This window comes from Dipodomys merriami, unplaced genomic scaffold (genome assembly GCF_024711535.1).
Source record: "Dipodomys merriami isolate MVZ:Mamm:240054 unplaced genomic scaffold, mDipMer1.0.p SCAF_4, whole genome shotgun sequence".
Taxonomy (NCBI): Eukaryota; Metazoa; Chordata; class Mammalia; order Rodentia; family Heteromyidae; genus Dipodomys; species Dipodomys merriami.
The window spans coordinates 16132921-16148615 of NW_027205603.1; the positions used below are offsets into that span (position 1 = coordinate 16132921).

Consider the following 15695-nt stretch of genomic DNA (forward strand, 5'->3'; position numbering starts at 1 on the left):
ACTGATTAACTAAATTGAGGAAAAAGGAGGAAAAGGAGAAAAAGGAGAAAGCCCTATCTCAGTCTGCACCCGTAATCAAATTCTATATAGTATAGATTTAAACATTAAAAAAAAGATAAAACTTCAGAATTGTTAGAAGAAAACACTGGAGATGGTTTTTCACATTGGTGTGGAAAAAAAAAACCCTAAGTATGAAACAGAATCCAAATCAAAGAAAAACATCACACAAAAATCACTAGATCAATTTAGTAAACACAAGAGGAGGAAAAAACAAAATATAGGAAATCAAGAAAATGGCAGGAAACATTACACATCTCTCTAACCTAAATATTAATAGACTCAATTCTTCAATCAAAAGAAGATAGAAGACTGGATCAAAAATAAGATCCATCCATTGTTTGCATTCTGTTTTGGGTTATTTTTTAATTAATTAAAGCTTCCACTGGTTATGATATATACCTTTTAATATATTACCTGTATGTCACATTTATTGAATAAATAAAATATATTAATTTCTGATCTTAGGTAAAAGAATTCAGATACAAATATTTGCACAAAATAGCATACCTTTACATATAAAGAATTGTCAAGAATGCCACAAAGGCTGTCAAGCTAACTTATAAAATAACTCTATTACAAATAAAAGGAGAAGGGGGAGCAGGAGGAGGAGGAGGAGGAGGAGGAGGAAAAAAAAGGAGGAAGAAGAAGAAGAGGAGGAGGAGGAGGAGCAGCAGCAGCGGCAGCAGCAGCGGCAGCAGCAGCGGCAGCAGCAGCAGCAGCAGCAGCAGCAGCAGCAGCAGCAGCAGCAGCAGCACAGTCCCAAGCATAGGGTCCTTCTTTCCTCCACCATCCCACAAATAATAATGATAATAATAATAATAATACAACAATAATATTCCCCATTCCTCATTATTCAGAATATTTTCTCTCTAAAACATTTATCCACTAATAATTATATGGAAAATTCTTAATACAGTACAAATCCTCAATAAATAGCTCAGTCTAATACTTCTTTTTGTCTTTCTTTCCAGCATTGTTCTTTCCCAGAATTACCGCAAAAAAGAAAAAAAAGAAAGCAAGAATCAGAATCCAGAAGTGACACAAGATGGACATCTTGACACAAAAGTACCAACTTCACCTTCTTCATAAGAAACACAGTGGCCAAAATTAAATGAGAAGCTGGGAAATGAACTTGTCATACACATCACATAAGACATGACCTAAGTCCTGTATCTTCCTAATATATAAAGAACTCTTACTTAACACAGGTTATCCAAGATGATTAGGACCAGGAAGAGTGGTGCTCTACCACTGAGCCACAGTCTTGCTGGCTAACTGGAAACAAGAATCTCTTGGGTATGTCTGCCTGGACTGACTTTGAACTAATTAACCTCAGATCTCAGCCTCCTGAGTAGATAGGATTACAGGTATGAGCTACTGCTGCCCAGCCCTCCTTGGCATATATATATATTTTTTTTTTTGCTGGTCATGGGGCCTGAACTCTGGGCCTGGGCGCTGTCCCTCAGCTCTTCAGCTCAAGGCTAGTGCTCTACCACTGGAGCCACAGCACCACTTTCGGCTTTTTCTGTTTATGTGGTGCTGAGGAATCGAACCCAGGGCCTCATGCTTGCAAGGCATGCACTCTACCGCTGAGCTACCTTCCCAGCCCCTCCTTGGCATATTTTTATCTATGAACATTCATCATACTAAGGGGTTTTCTAAGCCTCTGTGCACTCAAATGTCTTCAAAGTAATGGTAAATCACATTCAGAGTTTGTTTTTTTTCTCAGATAATATGTGTGGCTCAACTTTCTTAGTTCAAAAAGAACTGAAGTCAGGTATAGCAATGTATTTTGGTAATTTGACTGCCTATTTTGGTGTTTGAGGGACAAGATGTACACTGGAATCAGGAATCCTCTTCATGGGGCAGAGACCAGACAGGATAGGAGGTGTGGTATAGGCTGATGGGCAGGACCTACCAGCAGCAATGCAGGAAATATCTCAATACTGATCCACTCCACCCTGGGTAACCATTGTTTTTCTGAGCAGAAAGCTGGATTTAGGTAAATTAGGATAAAGGGTAAATGATCAAATAAATATTCAAAATATCATCCAAAGGCTAAGATGTGTCTATTATTGGCAACAGATTAATAAACTTGAAGAAATAATTCCTACTCTTACAAAAAGATTGTTTTATCCTTAATAAGCGTGAGCTCTAGCAGCTCACATCTGCAATCCTAGCCCTCCTCTCAGGAGGCTGAGAGCTGGAGGATCCAAGGGAAGCCAGCCCAGATAGGAAAACCTGGAAGAAAGCCTCCATAGCCATTGGCCAGCAAAAATGCTGGACTATAGGTTGTGACAAGTGGTAGAGTACCATCCATTGGCAAGAAAGTGAAAGCCTTGAGTTCAAGCCCTAGTCCGAGCACCCAAAACAAGTTCAAAGAAGTCAATGCTCATGTATTTTTCTTCAGAAGTAGAGAAAAGGCTTAGAGTTGAACCAGAATACTGTAGATATTAAGTAAACCGAAGAGTAATTTGCTCTGAGTAAGCATTACAGTACAAGTATACTTGACATGGTTTAAGACTTTCTTGAATTACTCACAAACTGAAGGTTCAGTGATTTATGTGATATCTCACATATAACAAAAGTTTCAGTTCATTAGTCATTTTCTTAGACCATCAAGTACTCTGGCAGGCTTGCTTCATGTGAAAATAGCTGGCTAACAGTTCATGTGAAGGATACTTCACATCTCTCATTTTCTTAAAAGCTGCCTAACCCAGCCAGCACTGGTGGCTCATGCCTATACTCCTAACTGCAACAGGCAGAGGTCTGAGAATCAAAGTCTGAAGCCAGCCTGAGCTGGCACCAAAAGTGGAGCTGAGTTTCATGTGGTAGAATGCCAGCCTGGAGCAAAAAAGCTCAGGGACAGTGTCCATGCCCAGAGTTCAAGCCCTAGGACCAGCACAAAATCAAACCCAAAAACTGACTAATCCATCCCTGGGACTTACCTTCTTCCAATAAATATGCACAAGTAGAAATCTGGCTTGAGGTCTATTACTAATCTCAATCTCAATTTTACTTGGTCACAGTCATAAAATGATGTGTAAATGTCCAATATTTAAATGTTACTCTCAACGTTTATGAACGGTTTTCAGTAACGTCTTCATTTCTTCTATTCACTTCCACTCCTGCAGCCCTCCTCCCACTGCCTCAGGGCCCTAGCTCACCCATCTGATTGCTGCTAAGTACCAAAGTGCATCCACATAAAACCAACACACTGTAAAACCCTAAGAGGCTTCATCTTCTGAAATGATTCTACCTGCTTCCAGACACAGACAGACAGACAGACACACTCTTCATACTATAAGCCTCTGCTTAGCATTTTTACAAAAATAAGAACTCTCATGAGTCATAGTTCCCTGGGAGTAATTATCTCTCCTATCCCAGTATCTTATAGTAATGCTTCTGAGAAACCCTGGGGTCTTGTTTGGAATGAAGGTACTGGGAAATGAGCACACAAGTGGGAAAATAAGACTGAGTGCAACTTGTGCAAGTGTGGTCTGCCACCAGATACTGTGTTTTCTGATCACTAAAACATGACAAAAGCTGGGAATGTCCAAATAGCTCTTATAATTGGGTTTACCATGCTCATAGAATCAAGGGGTATGAGAATTTTGTCATTTTGAAGGTAATATGACAAATCCATGCCAAGTGTATTCTGAATAATTCTGAATAATGCAAATGAATACTGGGGAGATCTTCTGATGCCAGGAGGTCTCTGTGCATACAATCTGTGGAAATCACACAAAAAGATAGCTGACTAGTAAAAGATGTGGAATTTCTTCAGGACAAGCACATAGGGTATAGCAAGCTTATACCCTCAAATGTAATGCTAAAAGACTACTTCCCATGTTGAATCACAAGGTGTTTGAGGTCGGTATTCTCAGCACTGGTGAAGGTAGTGGACACACTGCTGCTGGACGGTGCTTCCTAGAAAGCATTCCAGCAGGATGCACCCACAGCTCTCAGATGACCCTGAAGCAGCCATTCTAGTTCCAGGAAATGGCTGTAGGCGAGGTACATGACCTATGTCAAAAAATGTTCCTCAAAGGGAATCCAATGGAATAAAAAGGAACTCAACGTCCACAATAGTAAAATAAGTTGTTATATTCACTCAATATACTTTAGAACTAATTCGTTTCAAAACAACACAATGGTATGAGAAAATACTCATGTATATATAAAATGAGTATTATATATAATGAGATTTATATAATACAATATACAATAATACAATGAGACTTGAGATTGAATATATATATATGTATGTATATACACACTCATATGTGGAGATGAGTATTACTGCTCTCAGCATTAATTGATTAGGTTTTATTGAGAGCAATTCTCCCATTAAAAACTAGAAAAACTAAAAATAGTAAAAACAAAAACAAAAACAATTCGCTTACTTTGGAGCAACTGCTGATTCCAGTAGCACCAACTGACTGATTCAAGAGCTAAACTGTTTCTGACAGCTTCATAGGGACAAAGGCAAAACTGTAATTCAGGCATAGAAAGAAAGGAAATCTGAGCAAAAACAAAACAAAAACAAAACCCACAGGCTTTGCATTGCTAACCTAAAGAACCCTGATTAGGTCTAACCTAGAAACAGACTGAAGCACACAGAACTGAAAGCCATCTTCACATCAATCACTGATTAGAACAAGGAGATCTGAAATCAGAAGTGCATCAAAGCCTCCGAGAGCTTGTATCTGTATCTGCCTCCACCCCTGTCCAGGCCACACTTCACAGCTTGAGGGGTATAACACAACAGGCACACGGGAGATAACGCAGGATGCACAACTTGCTATATAGTTGTTTATAAGGGGTCCTACAGTACCACAATCCTTGGCCAGCTCTGGTCCACTCTACAAGTACCACACATGCCAGTACTTACACATCACTCACTTGCTTAAAGACTCTGTAAGAATAAAGCCAACAAGAACAGGTAAAACTTTTAGGGGCTTTTCATGCCCTCTTCAGAATTCAGCCTAATCAGAATGAGGAGTTTTAATCTGACTTACTTCTGAGCTAATACAAACAGATCACAGTGTACAGAGAAGAGATACACTGTGAAGAGAGCTAATGGTGTTAACAAAGAGCCCCTCTTTTTCATTATAATTTTCATTAATAGTAAATGCACGGACGATAGCTTTTCCTCAGAAAAGTTTCCCTGATTACCCCCAAACTATCCACTACAGAAATTTCCTTAAAGTGTGATTTCTTTATGCAGAATCTTTAACTAAAAGTCAAAAGAATTTAGTTATTTTAAACCCAAGTAGGTATTACTTTCATACCTTTCAGTTGAGGGGAAAAAAACAAACATACTTTTCCACTACTTGTTTTACTAACATTGCTTCCATATAATAAAAAGAGAATAGTTTTAATTCAAAGTCTCCCTTTCAACAATGATAGATTCTACATTTTATAGCTTGCTCAAATCTTCTCACTTTAATTAGCTCTATCCCAAAATGTTACCAACTTAAAAAAATTACCATTTCAAAATAACAACACAACTAATGCAAATAACCTATCTGTGTAATGATGCAAAATCACCACAGGCTCAATAAAAAGGGAGTTGTTTCACATGAGAGGACAGAGGGCTGTTTTGGAGACTGTTAACTCTGGGAACCTGACTACTCAAGACACAGCTACATTCTGTTTATGGTTTTAGCACAGTGTTCACAGATAGCTATGGTTCACTCTAGTACAGCAACTGACTGCTTTATATACATGATGAAACTGCTGTGGCTTCTTCCCTTAGCACTAAATCCTGCCAGCCACCTTCACTCAGAGCCTCTACAAATTGTAGCACTTCACAGAAAACTTGAGTATTTAGCTTCCTTTTGGACCAATTTTAAGGCTTAAACTTCACTTTTCTCCTCCTCCTCCTCTTACTTTACTCTGTTTTTCATATTTTGGGCGCAGAAGGAGTTCTAATATCTATGTATATATTTTCCTTGACACCAATATGAATACAATATGAGTACACTTCATGCTAAAGGAAAACTGTGTTTTAAGGCCTTATTGGTCCACATGTTATAAACACAAAACTAACAAATGTCTCTCATGCTCACTTAGGTTATAGCAAAGGATAACAAAGTTATTCTTCCTTTTCTTACTTCATGGTGACTGAAAATATGAATCAATCAATGCCACATAATTAAATAGGATGTTGCAAGTTTTCAAAGAGAGATTGAATTTTAATCTAGTATTTGTTATACACTTTCTTTTCATATATATTTACTAAGCTTATACCATAGGTAACTTAGTTTTTTTAGAGCTTATCATTTAATTAGTACACAATCTATTTTAAAGAACTCTCAGACAAGATTTCAATGTAAATTTTATGACTTATAATGTACTAAATTTGTTGCATAGATTTTTTTTCAGAAATCTAGTGGTAGTGTGCTAGCCTACAGCACAGAGAGGCTCAAAGACAGTGCGCAGGCCCTGAGTTCAAGCCCTACAACCAACAACAACAAGAATACAAAATCTTTAAACTACATTGTAAAAACGTATTTTTAATTTTTAATCTCCATTATAAAATACTCATAACAGAATCATGTACTTTATGCAACTTATTAGATAAAAATAATTACAAGCAAAATAATTAGGCCTATTTCTATTCTACACAAAATTCCTCTTAATCACACTTACGAAATTCTATTCACAAATAAGACTTGGCAGAGTTTATTTTGTATGGTAGTAGCAGGAATGTTTGGAAACAGCATTCAATAATATAATTTGTGTGTAATTAGGATATTGTTTTCTGTTTCATAATCTGGCATAGTAGGGTTTACAGTGGAAAAGAGAAGTAGAAAGAAAGACAGTTAACTTAAATGCTGATGATTATCCCTGAATGACACAGACACTTAAAAGCAATGTGCCATGGGCTGTCAGTATGCCTGAGTGAGCCTGACGTATGTGTATCTGGGAACAGAAAGATGACTTTGGCTATACAACAGTGAATACAAAAGGCAGGTTAGCTGATTGCTGGTGGCTCACAACTATATTCCTAGCTACTCAGGAGGCTGAGATTTGACGATTGGGGTTCAAAGCCAGTCCAGGAAGATATGATAACTCTTATCTCCAATTAACTGCCAGAAAATTGAAAGTAGAGCTGTGGCTCAAAGTGGTAGAACACTAGCTTTAAATGAAAGAAGTCAGGGACTGTACCCAGGTCTTAAGTTCAAGCCCCACGATCAACATAAATAAATAAAATAAATAAATAAGTAAATAAAGTTAATGAATCCTTTCCTGTATACTCACACCCCTGTAACAGCTTCATTACCACCTATTTTCCCTAAGTCTTCTCACTTCTGTTTAAGACGCTAATTTTTCTAACATGTGCTCCTCCCTACAGCATCTACCATGACCACAAACTACCAGTGTCCCTAACTTTGCCTGAACTATCTCTCCAGCCACTACTGATCCCCTTTACCCCTTCTCTTCCTCTTTTTTTCCCCTCCTCCTCCTGCTCCTTCTCCTCCCTTCTTTGGTCCTATTGATGAAAGCCAGGTATCAGGCCTCTACACTGACAGCCCTCTAGTTTCCCTTCTTTCTCATCAGACTTATATGTCTATTATTATGCATATATTTATACAGAATCTTATTTTTAAGCACATCCTCTAAAACACGTTCAAAATGAGTATCAAGAAACTGGAACATGTCTCTACTGGGGAGGCAGACAAATGGAGAGAGGGACGGTGATGAATACAATCAACACTCAATGTACATTTGTGAAAATGGAACTGGGGGGGCTGGGAAGGTGGCTCAGTGGTAGAGCGCTTGCCTTGCAAGCCTGAGGCCTTGGGTTCGATTCCTCAGCACCATATAAGCAAAAAGAAAAAAGCCGGAAGTGGCGCTGTGGCTCAAGCCTTGAGCTGAAGAGCTGAGGGACAGCGCCCAGGCCCAGAGTTCAGGCCCCACGACTGGACCCAAAAAAAAAGAAAAAAGAAAAAAGAAAAAGGAAAATGGAACTGGGAAGCAATGAGGCAGGTAGAGGAAGGGGTTGATGTGTGGAGGAGAGGGACAGAGGGGTGACAATGCAGAGTACTCACTGATGAATGTGTTAAAGTAAAAACCTCCTTGTACACTACTTGAAGATAATAGAAATAGTAAGAAGCATTGTCCCATATTTCTTGGCTTTGAACTTCACAGAAAAGGAACCAAATTGCATATATTCCTTGCAATTTGGATCCTTTCTTTTGGGGCATTTCCTAAATCTCTACTGCTGTGTAGAACAGGGCCATCCTCAGGTGGCATCAGAGCCGATGATGAGGACACAGGGGCATCCAGTCTACGGCTACTGACCGTCTGGATTGTTTCTAGAATCTGTTGGTGGTGTTTCAGTGATTTTAGCTTAATCTTGCCACAAATTTAACATCAGTTTTATTTTGTATAGTTAGTGATTTGTATAGTCAGCTTTTTTATGCTGATACTGGGGTTTGAACTCTGGGCTTGAACATTTTACTTAGCTTTTTCATTCAAGGCTAGCAACTCTACCACTTGACTCATAGCTCTGCTTCTGGCTTTTTGGTGGTTACCTGGAAATAAAGAGTCTCATGGACTTTTCTGCCCAGGCTGGCTTTGAACCATGATCCTCAGATCTCAGTCTCCTGAGTAGCAAGGATGACAGGTGTGAGCCACTCTGGGCCTACCTATCAATCCTTTCCATAATTACGTATCAGAACTGTCCAAATCTTCTTGCCTGATATAAACCACTGAAAGTCTTTTTTTCTTAGATTTGATTTGTGTTAGGAGAAATCTTACTTCAAGCTCTGTGAAATAAATAATTCAGTCTGGGATTTATATTCTCTTTAGGCTCCATAAAGCTACCTTTCTATTATGTGGATTCCCGGGCTGCAGGTCAGAGCTGAGCTGAGAGTTGAAAGACAACTCCAGCTTGAGAGCAATGTCTTTTTAACACCTTGCCTTTCTTCCAGTGGTAGTTTTCACTATTGCATGGCTACATTTGGATCTCTCTCTAATTTGTTCTGCTCTGAGCTCCCTGGACCTACCTGAAGATTAGTACCTCTCAGTAACTCCACAAAATCTTTAGACAACATTTCTATAAATATTGAATCTTTATATTTTACATTTGTAGTATATATATATGTGTTATACATGTGTATATATACATACATACATATACATACATGTCAGTGAAATTACATACAGAATATATTGAGCTCTATAATGCTTTACTAATAATACTCAATAAAAATGGGCAAAGGATCTGAATACTTTACAAAAAAGGCATGAATAATCAATAACTCTTACAAGACAATATCTTCAGTGATCAAAGTAATGAAAATTTATACCACAATGACAGGTTTCTTAAAATCTACTGGAATGACTAAAATTAGAATAAATGAAAAAAACTACTAGAAATTTTAAATTCTCATAGATGGTTGGGTAAATATAAAATAATACAATTACCCCAAATAAATCTTTGCCCTTCCAATGACATTATATATCCATTATACTGTACAGCTCAGAAATTCAATTCCTGGGTGTTTATCCAAACATACACCTACATACCTACACATACTTATTTTAAACATACCTCAGCAGGTGAACAGATTTTTTTGGGTGGGGGAAGGGGGAGTTGGTTGTGGGGCCTGAACTCTGGGCCTGGGTGCTGTCCCTCAGCTCTTCAGCTCAAGGCTAGTGCTCTACCACTTGAGCCACAGTACAATTCCGGCTTTTTCTGCTTATGTAGTACTGAGGAATCGAACCCAGGGCCTCACGCATGCAAGGCAAGCCCTCTACCACTGAGCCACCTTCCCAGCCCAGATTTTTTTTTAAATTTGGTGTATTCACACAAATGAAACACTATTACTTAGCCGAAAAAAGAACAAACTTCTGGAAACTCAAAACATCCTGGTCAAGAAAAATTAATTATGAAAAAATATAAACTGAATATTCCTTATCCAAAATGCTAGGGAACGCTAAATGATGTTGGAATATTTCACTGTTTGCCAATTAAGCAGTGTTAATGATAATACCTGAAATCTAAAATATTCTGCATGCTGCCGGCACTTCAAATCTCAGCACATTTTACATTTTTGGATTAGGGAGCTCAGCCTGTCCTTCATAATTCCATCCATGCAGAGGTATAGAGTGTACAAGGCTGGTTACCACGCCAGGTAGCATAGGAGCAAATGGCTGGGGCAGGAACAGAGCACTGACCACAGAGGAGGACCAAGAAAGTTTCAGAGTCCTGAATGCTTCCTATATCTTAACTGAAATGATGGCGACACAGGGGCAATTGTTTACAGGGGAAGGAAGGAAAATGAATTCTTCCACAAAAGGAAGCCAGTTAATAGCAGAGCTGATACTGCAATCATTTAATTCCACAAAGAACGGAAGTTTGCTGTTGGAAGGACAAAACTGGTTGCTAATGAAGACACTCCATTCATGCAGTATTTGGCAAATGGCAGATTCTGAAGACATGATGGTGGTAAAGAGTCAGTCATCAGATTTAGGGCCTGAAAATACACTTTGACAGAAGAGACCCTTATCTCATAAAGATGACACAATGCTGAGCAGAAGATGCGGAACTGCTAATAATCCGATGACAAGGAATGCTCTAGGGCTCCCAAGATCTCTCCCATAAGATTTTCATTTAAGGGTTTAGATTCCAAAAAAGGTACTCAGCTTAGAGACAAAAAAAAAAACAAAAACAACAAAAAACAAGATCTTAGATTATTGCATAAAATACATGGGCAGAAGACTTAACAGGGTAAGGGAAAATGGTAAATTTAGGCTAGCAAGATCAATAGAAAGCCCATGGATTGGGAGAAGATCTTCACTAGCCATACAACAGACAAGGGTCTCATATCTAAAAATATACCTGGAACTCAAAAAATTAAATCCCCGACAACAAATCTTCAATAAATAAGTGGGCTAAAGACTTAAAGAGAAACTTCTCTGAAGAGGAAAGAAGGATGACCTATAGACACATGAAGAAATGCTCAATCTTCCTAGCCATAAAAGAAATGCAAATCAAAACAACATTGAGATGCCACCTCACCCCAGTTAGAATGGCTATAATCAAGAACTCTAATAACAATAGATGCTGGAGTGGATGTGGATAGAAGGGAACCTTACTGCATTGTTGGTGGGAGTGTAAACTTGTTCAACCACTTTGGAAAGTAGTATGAAGGTTCCTCAAAAGACTCCACATAGAGCTCCCCTATGACCCTGCAATCCCACTTTTGGGCATTTACCCAGATGTTCACAAGCAAGTCGTGCTACCAGCAGGACTATGTTTATTGCAGCCTTATTTACCATAGCTAAGATATGGAACCAACCCAGATGCCCCTCAGTAGATGAATGGATCAAGAAAATGTAGTCTATATAAACAATTGAATTCTATGCCTCCATCAGAAAGAATGACATTGCCCCATTTGTTAGGAAATGGAAAGACTTGGAAAAAATTATATTAAGTGAAGTAAGCCAGGCCCATGGTTTCCCTTATTTGCAATCACTAGTATATGTCTGAGTCAAGCAGAAAAAGTCAGATAAGTTGATGTTAGGGAAATGAACCCTAAGGTATGTATTCAAATGTTTTTTTTTTCTTTCATGCGATTGTTTCTAACATATTTATAAGATTATTTCTTTGTTGCTTTGTATGTCTCTCCCCCACAGTATAACCCCTGCTTTCACTGTATTTGATGTTGTTATAATTTGTGGAGGGGAAGGGAAAAAACAAATTGTTTAAATAGGGATACAGGTGGACCCATTGCAACAATGAAATGTAAAAGTCGTTATGTCGAAAATGAACTTTACAACTTTGGTAGGGGGTGGGGAGGAGGGTTGGGGGGGTGAGGGGAAGATGGGATGGGAAGGGGAAACAAAGGAGGAGGCTACAATGCTTGATAAGAAATGTACTCATTATCTTGCCCATGTAATTGTAACCCCTCTGTACAGTATTTTCACAATAAAAAAAAATGGTAAATTTAGTAAAGACAATCTAGGACATATTCTTTTTTTTTTTTTTTTGTCAGTGTGGGGTTTGAACTCTGGGCCTGGGCACTGTCCCTCAGCTCTTCAGGTCAAGGCTAGCACATTACGACTTGAGCCATAGCACCAATTCCAGTTTTCTGGTGGTTTACTGGAGGTAAGAATCTCACAGACTTTCCTGCCCAAGCTAGCTTTGAACCTCTATCCTCAGATCTCAGCCTCCTGAGTAGCTAGGATTACAGGCATGTGTCACCAGTGCCCAGCTTAAGTGCCTTCTTAAGAAAAAATAATTCTCAAGTAAAAATTCAAAAGCTGAAAACAATAGGGAAATTAAGTTTGATCACATCAACATTAAAATTTTCTGTCCCAAAGGAATACTACAGAAAAAGTTAAACAGATGACTGAATGATGACTCAGCAAACACGCACATTTACAGACCATAAAAGCCAGGAAGGTGTTGCTGTCTGGAACAAGAATGGTTCCTGCAAATCAGTAGAAAAAGATGACAACCCCAGCATGAAATGAACGGCAGAAAATGCCAGCCACCCACAGAAAAGGAAGCCTGAGAGCCGCGTAAGCTCTGCCTAAATTCACCAACAAGTACAGGAACGGAAACCCCAACGCTAATCTGAGCAGCACCATTTCGGAAGTGAGCGAAGCTGAGGACATGCAGCTGTGGGGGAGCAGGACCCCCGGCACGCGTGCATACAGCATGCAGGCCAACGCAGCCCCTCTTCAGCTATTCGGGATGTGTGTGTGTGAACGAAGCTGAGGACATGCAGCTTGTGTGCATACAGCATGCAGGCCAACGCAGCCCCTCTTCAGCTATTCAGGTGTGTGTAGGTGTGTGTGTGTGTGTGTGTGTGTGTGTGTGTGTGTGTAGGTGTGTGTGTGTGTGTAGGTGTGTGTGTGTGTGTGTGTGTGTGTGTGTGTGTGTTGTACAAACCCAGGAAGTCCTGGGTTTGTAAAGAGTTGTACATTGTAGGTATTGACTATGATGCAAGGACATAAGAAACAGTGAAAAAACAACCAAGTTATCCTAATATACAATAGCACTGGGATGACTTGAAAACGCAGAGGATAATACCAATCTATTGGGTTAGAGGGTTACAGTAAGAGCTAAGCAAGGTAATAATGAACAAGAGAAAAAGGCTTGTAAGAATGAAATAATTTGATCAGATGATGCCTGGCACCACTGGTAGGAACAGAGACTGGACATGGGAAGGGCAGGGAGGCTCAGGCCACATTCAAGATGGCTATTCAATATGGCGGAAGAGGGGAAAAGAGATGTCTTACCTTAACCATCTGTATATTTAAAGAAGAATGGCTATTCTCTTTTACATACAGAGTAACAATCTCAACCCTGGCCTCAAAGGTCCTCCCACGCTGGCCTTTGCCTTTCCATCCACATTCCCTTCAAATCCTAGTCCTTTACCTCATCTGTTCAAGGCTGCTTCCACACACAAGACCTTCCAAACGCTCTGTGACTCATCTCCTCACATCACATCTAGAATGTATGAGGTAATACATTCTAATCGCCAGGACGGAACCATACTTTCATATAGGCCTCACATTATTTTCTCACTGCCATTTTATTCCCTTGTGGTTCTTTAGTGGTGTGGCAGCTTATGCTTATAAGCTACGTGGCCGGGGGAAGATCAGGAGGACTGAGGTTCAAGGCAAGGGTGGAAAAAAAGTTAATGATACTCCCATTTCAGCAAACAAGGTGGGCAAGGTAGCACTGCTAAGTGAGAGAGGCCAAGGCCGGAGCATATGGTCCATAGACAACCCAAGCAAAAACTGCAAAAAAGTTATTTTGAAAAATAACAGAAGCAAAAGACTGGGGAGCCTGGAGGTGTGGCTCAAGTGGTAGAGTAACAGCCCAGCAAGCACAAGGCTCTGAGTTTAAATCCCAGCACCACGAAAAAGAAGCTTACTTACGCCTTTGTGTCTTGTCTATGTAATTGCTTCACATAAGAGTGTCCAATATAGGAATAAAATTTAGGGCAAGATCCATGCAGTAAGAATCTGACACTGGAGAAAACCCCTTGAGGGTGATGTTTATTCAGGTCCACTAGCTTCCAGGTTGCTACAACGTAAACTAAAGTAGAAATGGTAACAGTCCTGTGCCATACTTCCAGTCCTCAGGATATATAAGAACAAATCAATATGACTGAAGAGAAAAGACACCAACTCTCTGAAGACTCATTCCTTCCTTGGGATTTTATGAGCAGCGTAATAACAGCGGCTGGTAGTCTTTAAAACTAATTGTATTTCTGCAAACATTACTTAGGCAATGGCTATTCTCCTCCTGTGCAGTGATTCTGAGTAGAAATTGACAGAGAAACATAGCAAAATTTCACTTAAGTAAACAGTTCCTATACATTGGGTTTCATAAAGTTAAATTCTAATTAGTAAATAAAGAAATGTATGCCTAGTGGCAACGTGAAAGGCAACCTACACATTAAGAGAACTTACAGTTTGGATTTATGTATGTCTGTAGCAACAGGAAGAACTCCAGGAGAACTCAGAAATTTCAATGCCAAACATGTCACAAGAGGTCAGAGGTCACATTTTCTAACTGGGATTTGACCCTAAAGTAAGCAATACATGTAATTAATTCATGCCCTAATCTAAAATATTAAGTTGAACGGGACTAGCCTACCAATCCAATGTTAGTCTAGCCATATTAGTCTTAGTTCAGTCACCCCGAGGAAAACAAAACCAAACAAGAAAGAAGCCCAAAGATAACTATTTCTATTGCTCCCTCTCATCAGTATAAGGTGAATTTACCTCCACCAAATGCTCTAGCCAATAATGCCTATAGAGAAGAGCATAAAATCCTCATTGCTAACAACTACTTAGAATAATTATGAGCCTAACACCAAGCTATAAACATCCCAAGTAGATACTAATAATATGTCTGCATTAAGGTAGAAAAGAGTGATATAACATTTTTATTGTAATATTAAAATATAGATGGTATTTAAAGAAATACCATGATAGTGAGTTTCTTTCTATCATATCAGGACTGAAAGTTTAAACTTCATTTCTGTTTCTGATTTTGTTATGTGAGTCTTCATTCTTTGTTTCTTGATTTAAAGTAAGAAAACTATGGGCTAACACTTTAAGCATACAGATTGTATAAGTACTTAATACAGATGATCACTAACCAAACATTTCAAAGCTTTATTATGACATCTGTCTAAATAAAAACTGATGACCTCACACATGCCACTATAATTCATCATTTGGAGATAATCAAATGGAAAAGAAAAGCTATTCCACTGCTTATCTTTACAGAATACTTTATACTGACTACTGTACATTCGTTGTTATGATAAAATGACTCATTTGTTTCAAATTCATGATAATGGTTAAACATCACAAAACAGCCTTCCATTTTTAAGAATGTAAAATGGTTTAATTAACAGGTGAAATTTATTTGGACCTGCTTAGTTCCCAAATGAGATCATCCTTGGAATTTTATAGTATCAAATTAAATTCATAAATAGGAGTTTTAAATCTGAGGGACAGTACCACAGTACCACAGCTGCTCACACCTGTAACCTTAACTACTCAGCAAGCTAAGATGGGAGACTGCTGCGTCATCAGTGTAGGCCGAACCCCCAAAAGTAGTCAAAATAACAGAATTTGTTTAAAAA

The 15695-nt window shown here is 38.9% G+C and overlaps 1 protein-coding gene across 12 annotated transcripts in view; it reads right to left on the bottom strand.

The window, feature by feature from the left end:
* Window positions 1-15695, bottom strand: part of Zmynd11 (zinc finger MYND-type containing 11) — a 96848-nt gene that overhangs the window by 50939 nt on the left and 30214 nt on the right. Inside the window, exon 2 of one of the 12 annotated variants that reach the window (XM_069990602.1) lies at window positions 14509-14624. The exons of 9 other annotated variants lie outside the window; for them this stretch is intronic. Coding sequence is in view for 1 of the 3 variants with exons in the window: in XM_069990601.1 (XP_069846702.1) it covers window positions 13466-13470 (5 nt within the window). In the remaining 2 variants the exon portion in view is untranslated. Of the gene's footprint in view, window positions 1-13326; window positions 13428-13465; window positions 13511-14508; window positions 14625-15695 lie in introns of those variants that run through there. 2 more of the 12 variants (XM_069990601.1, XM_069990603.1) reach the window with 2 other exon arrangements.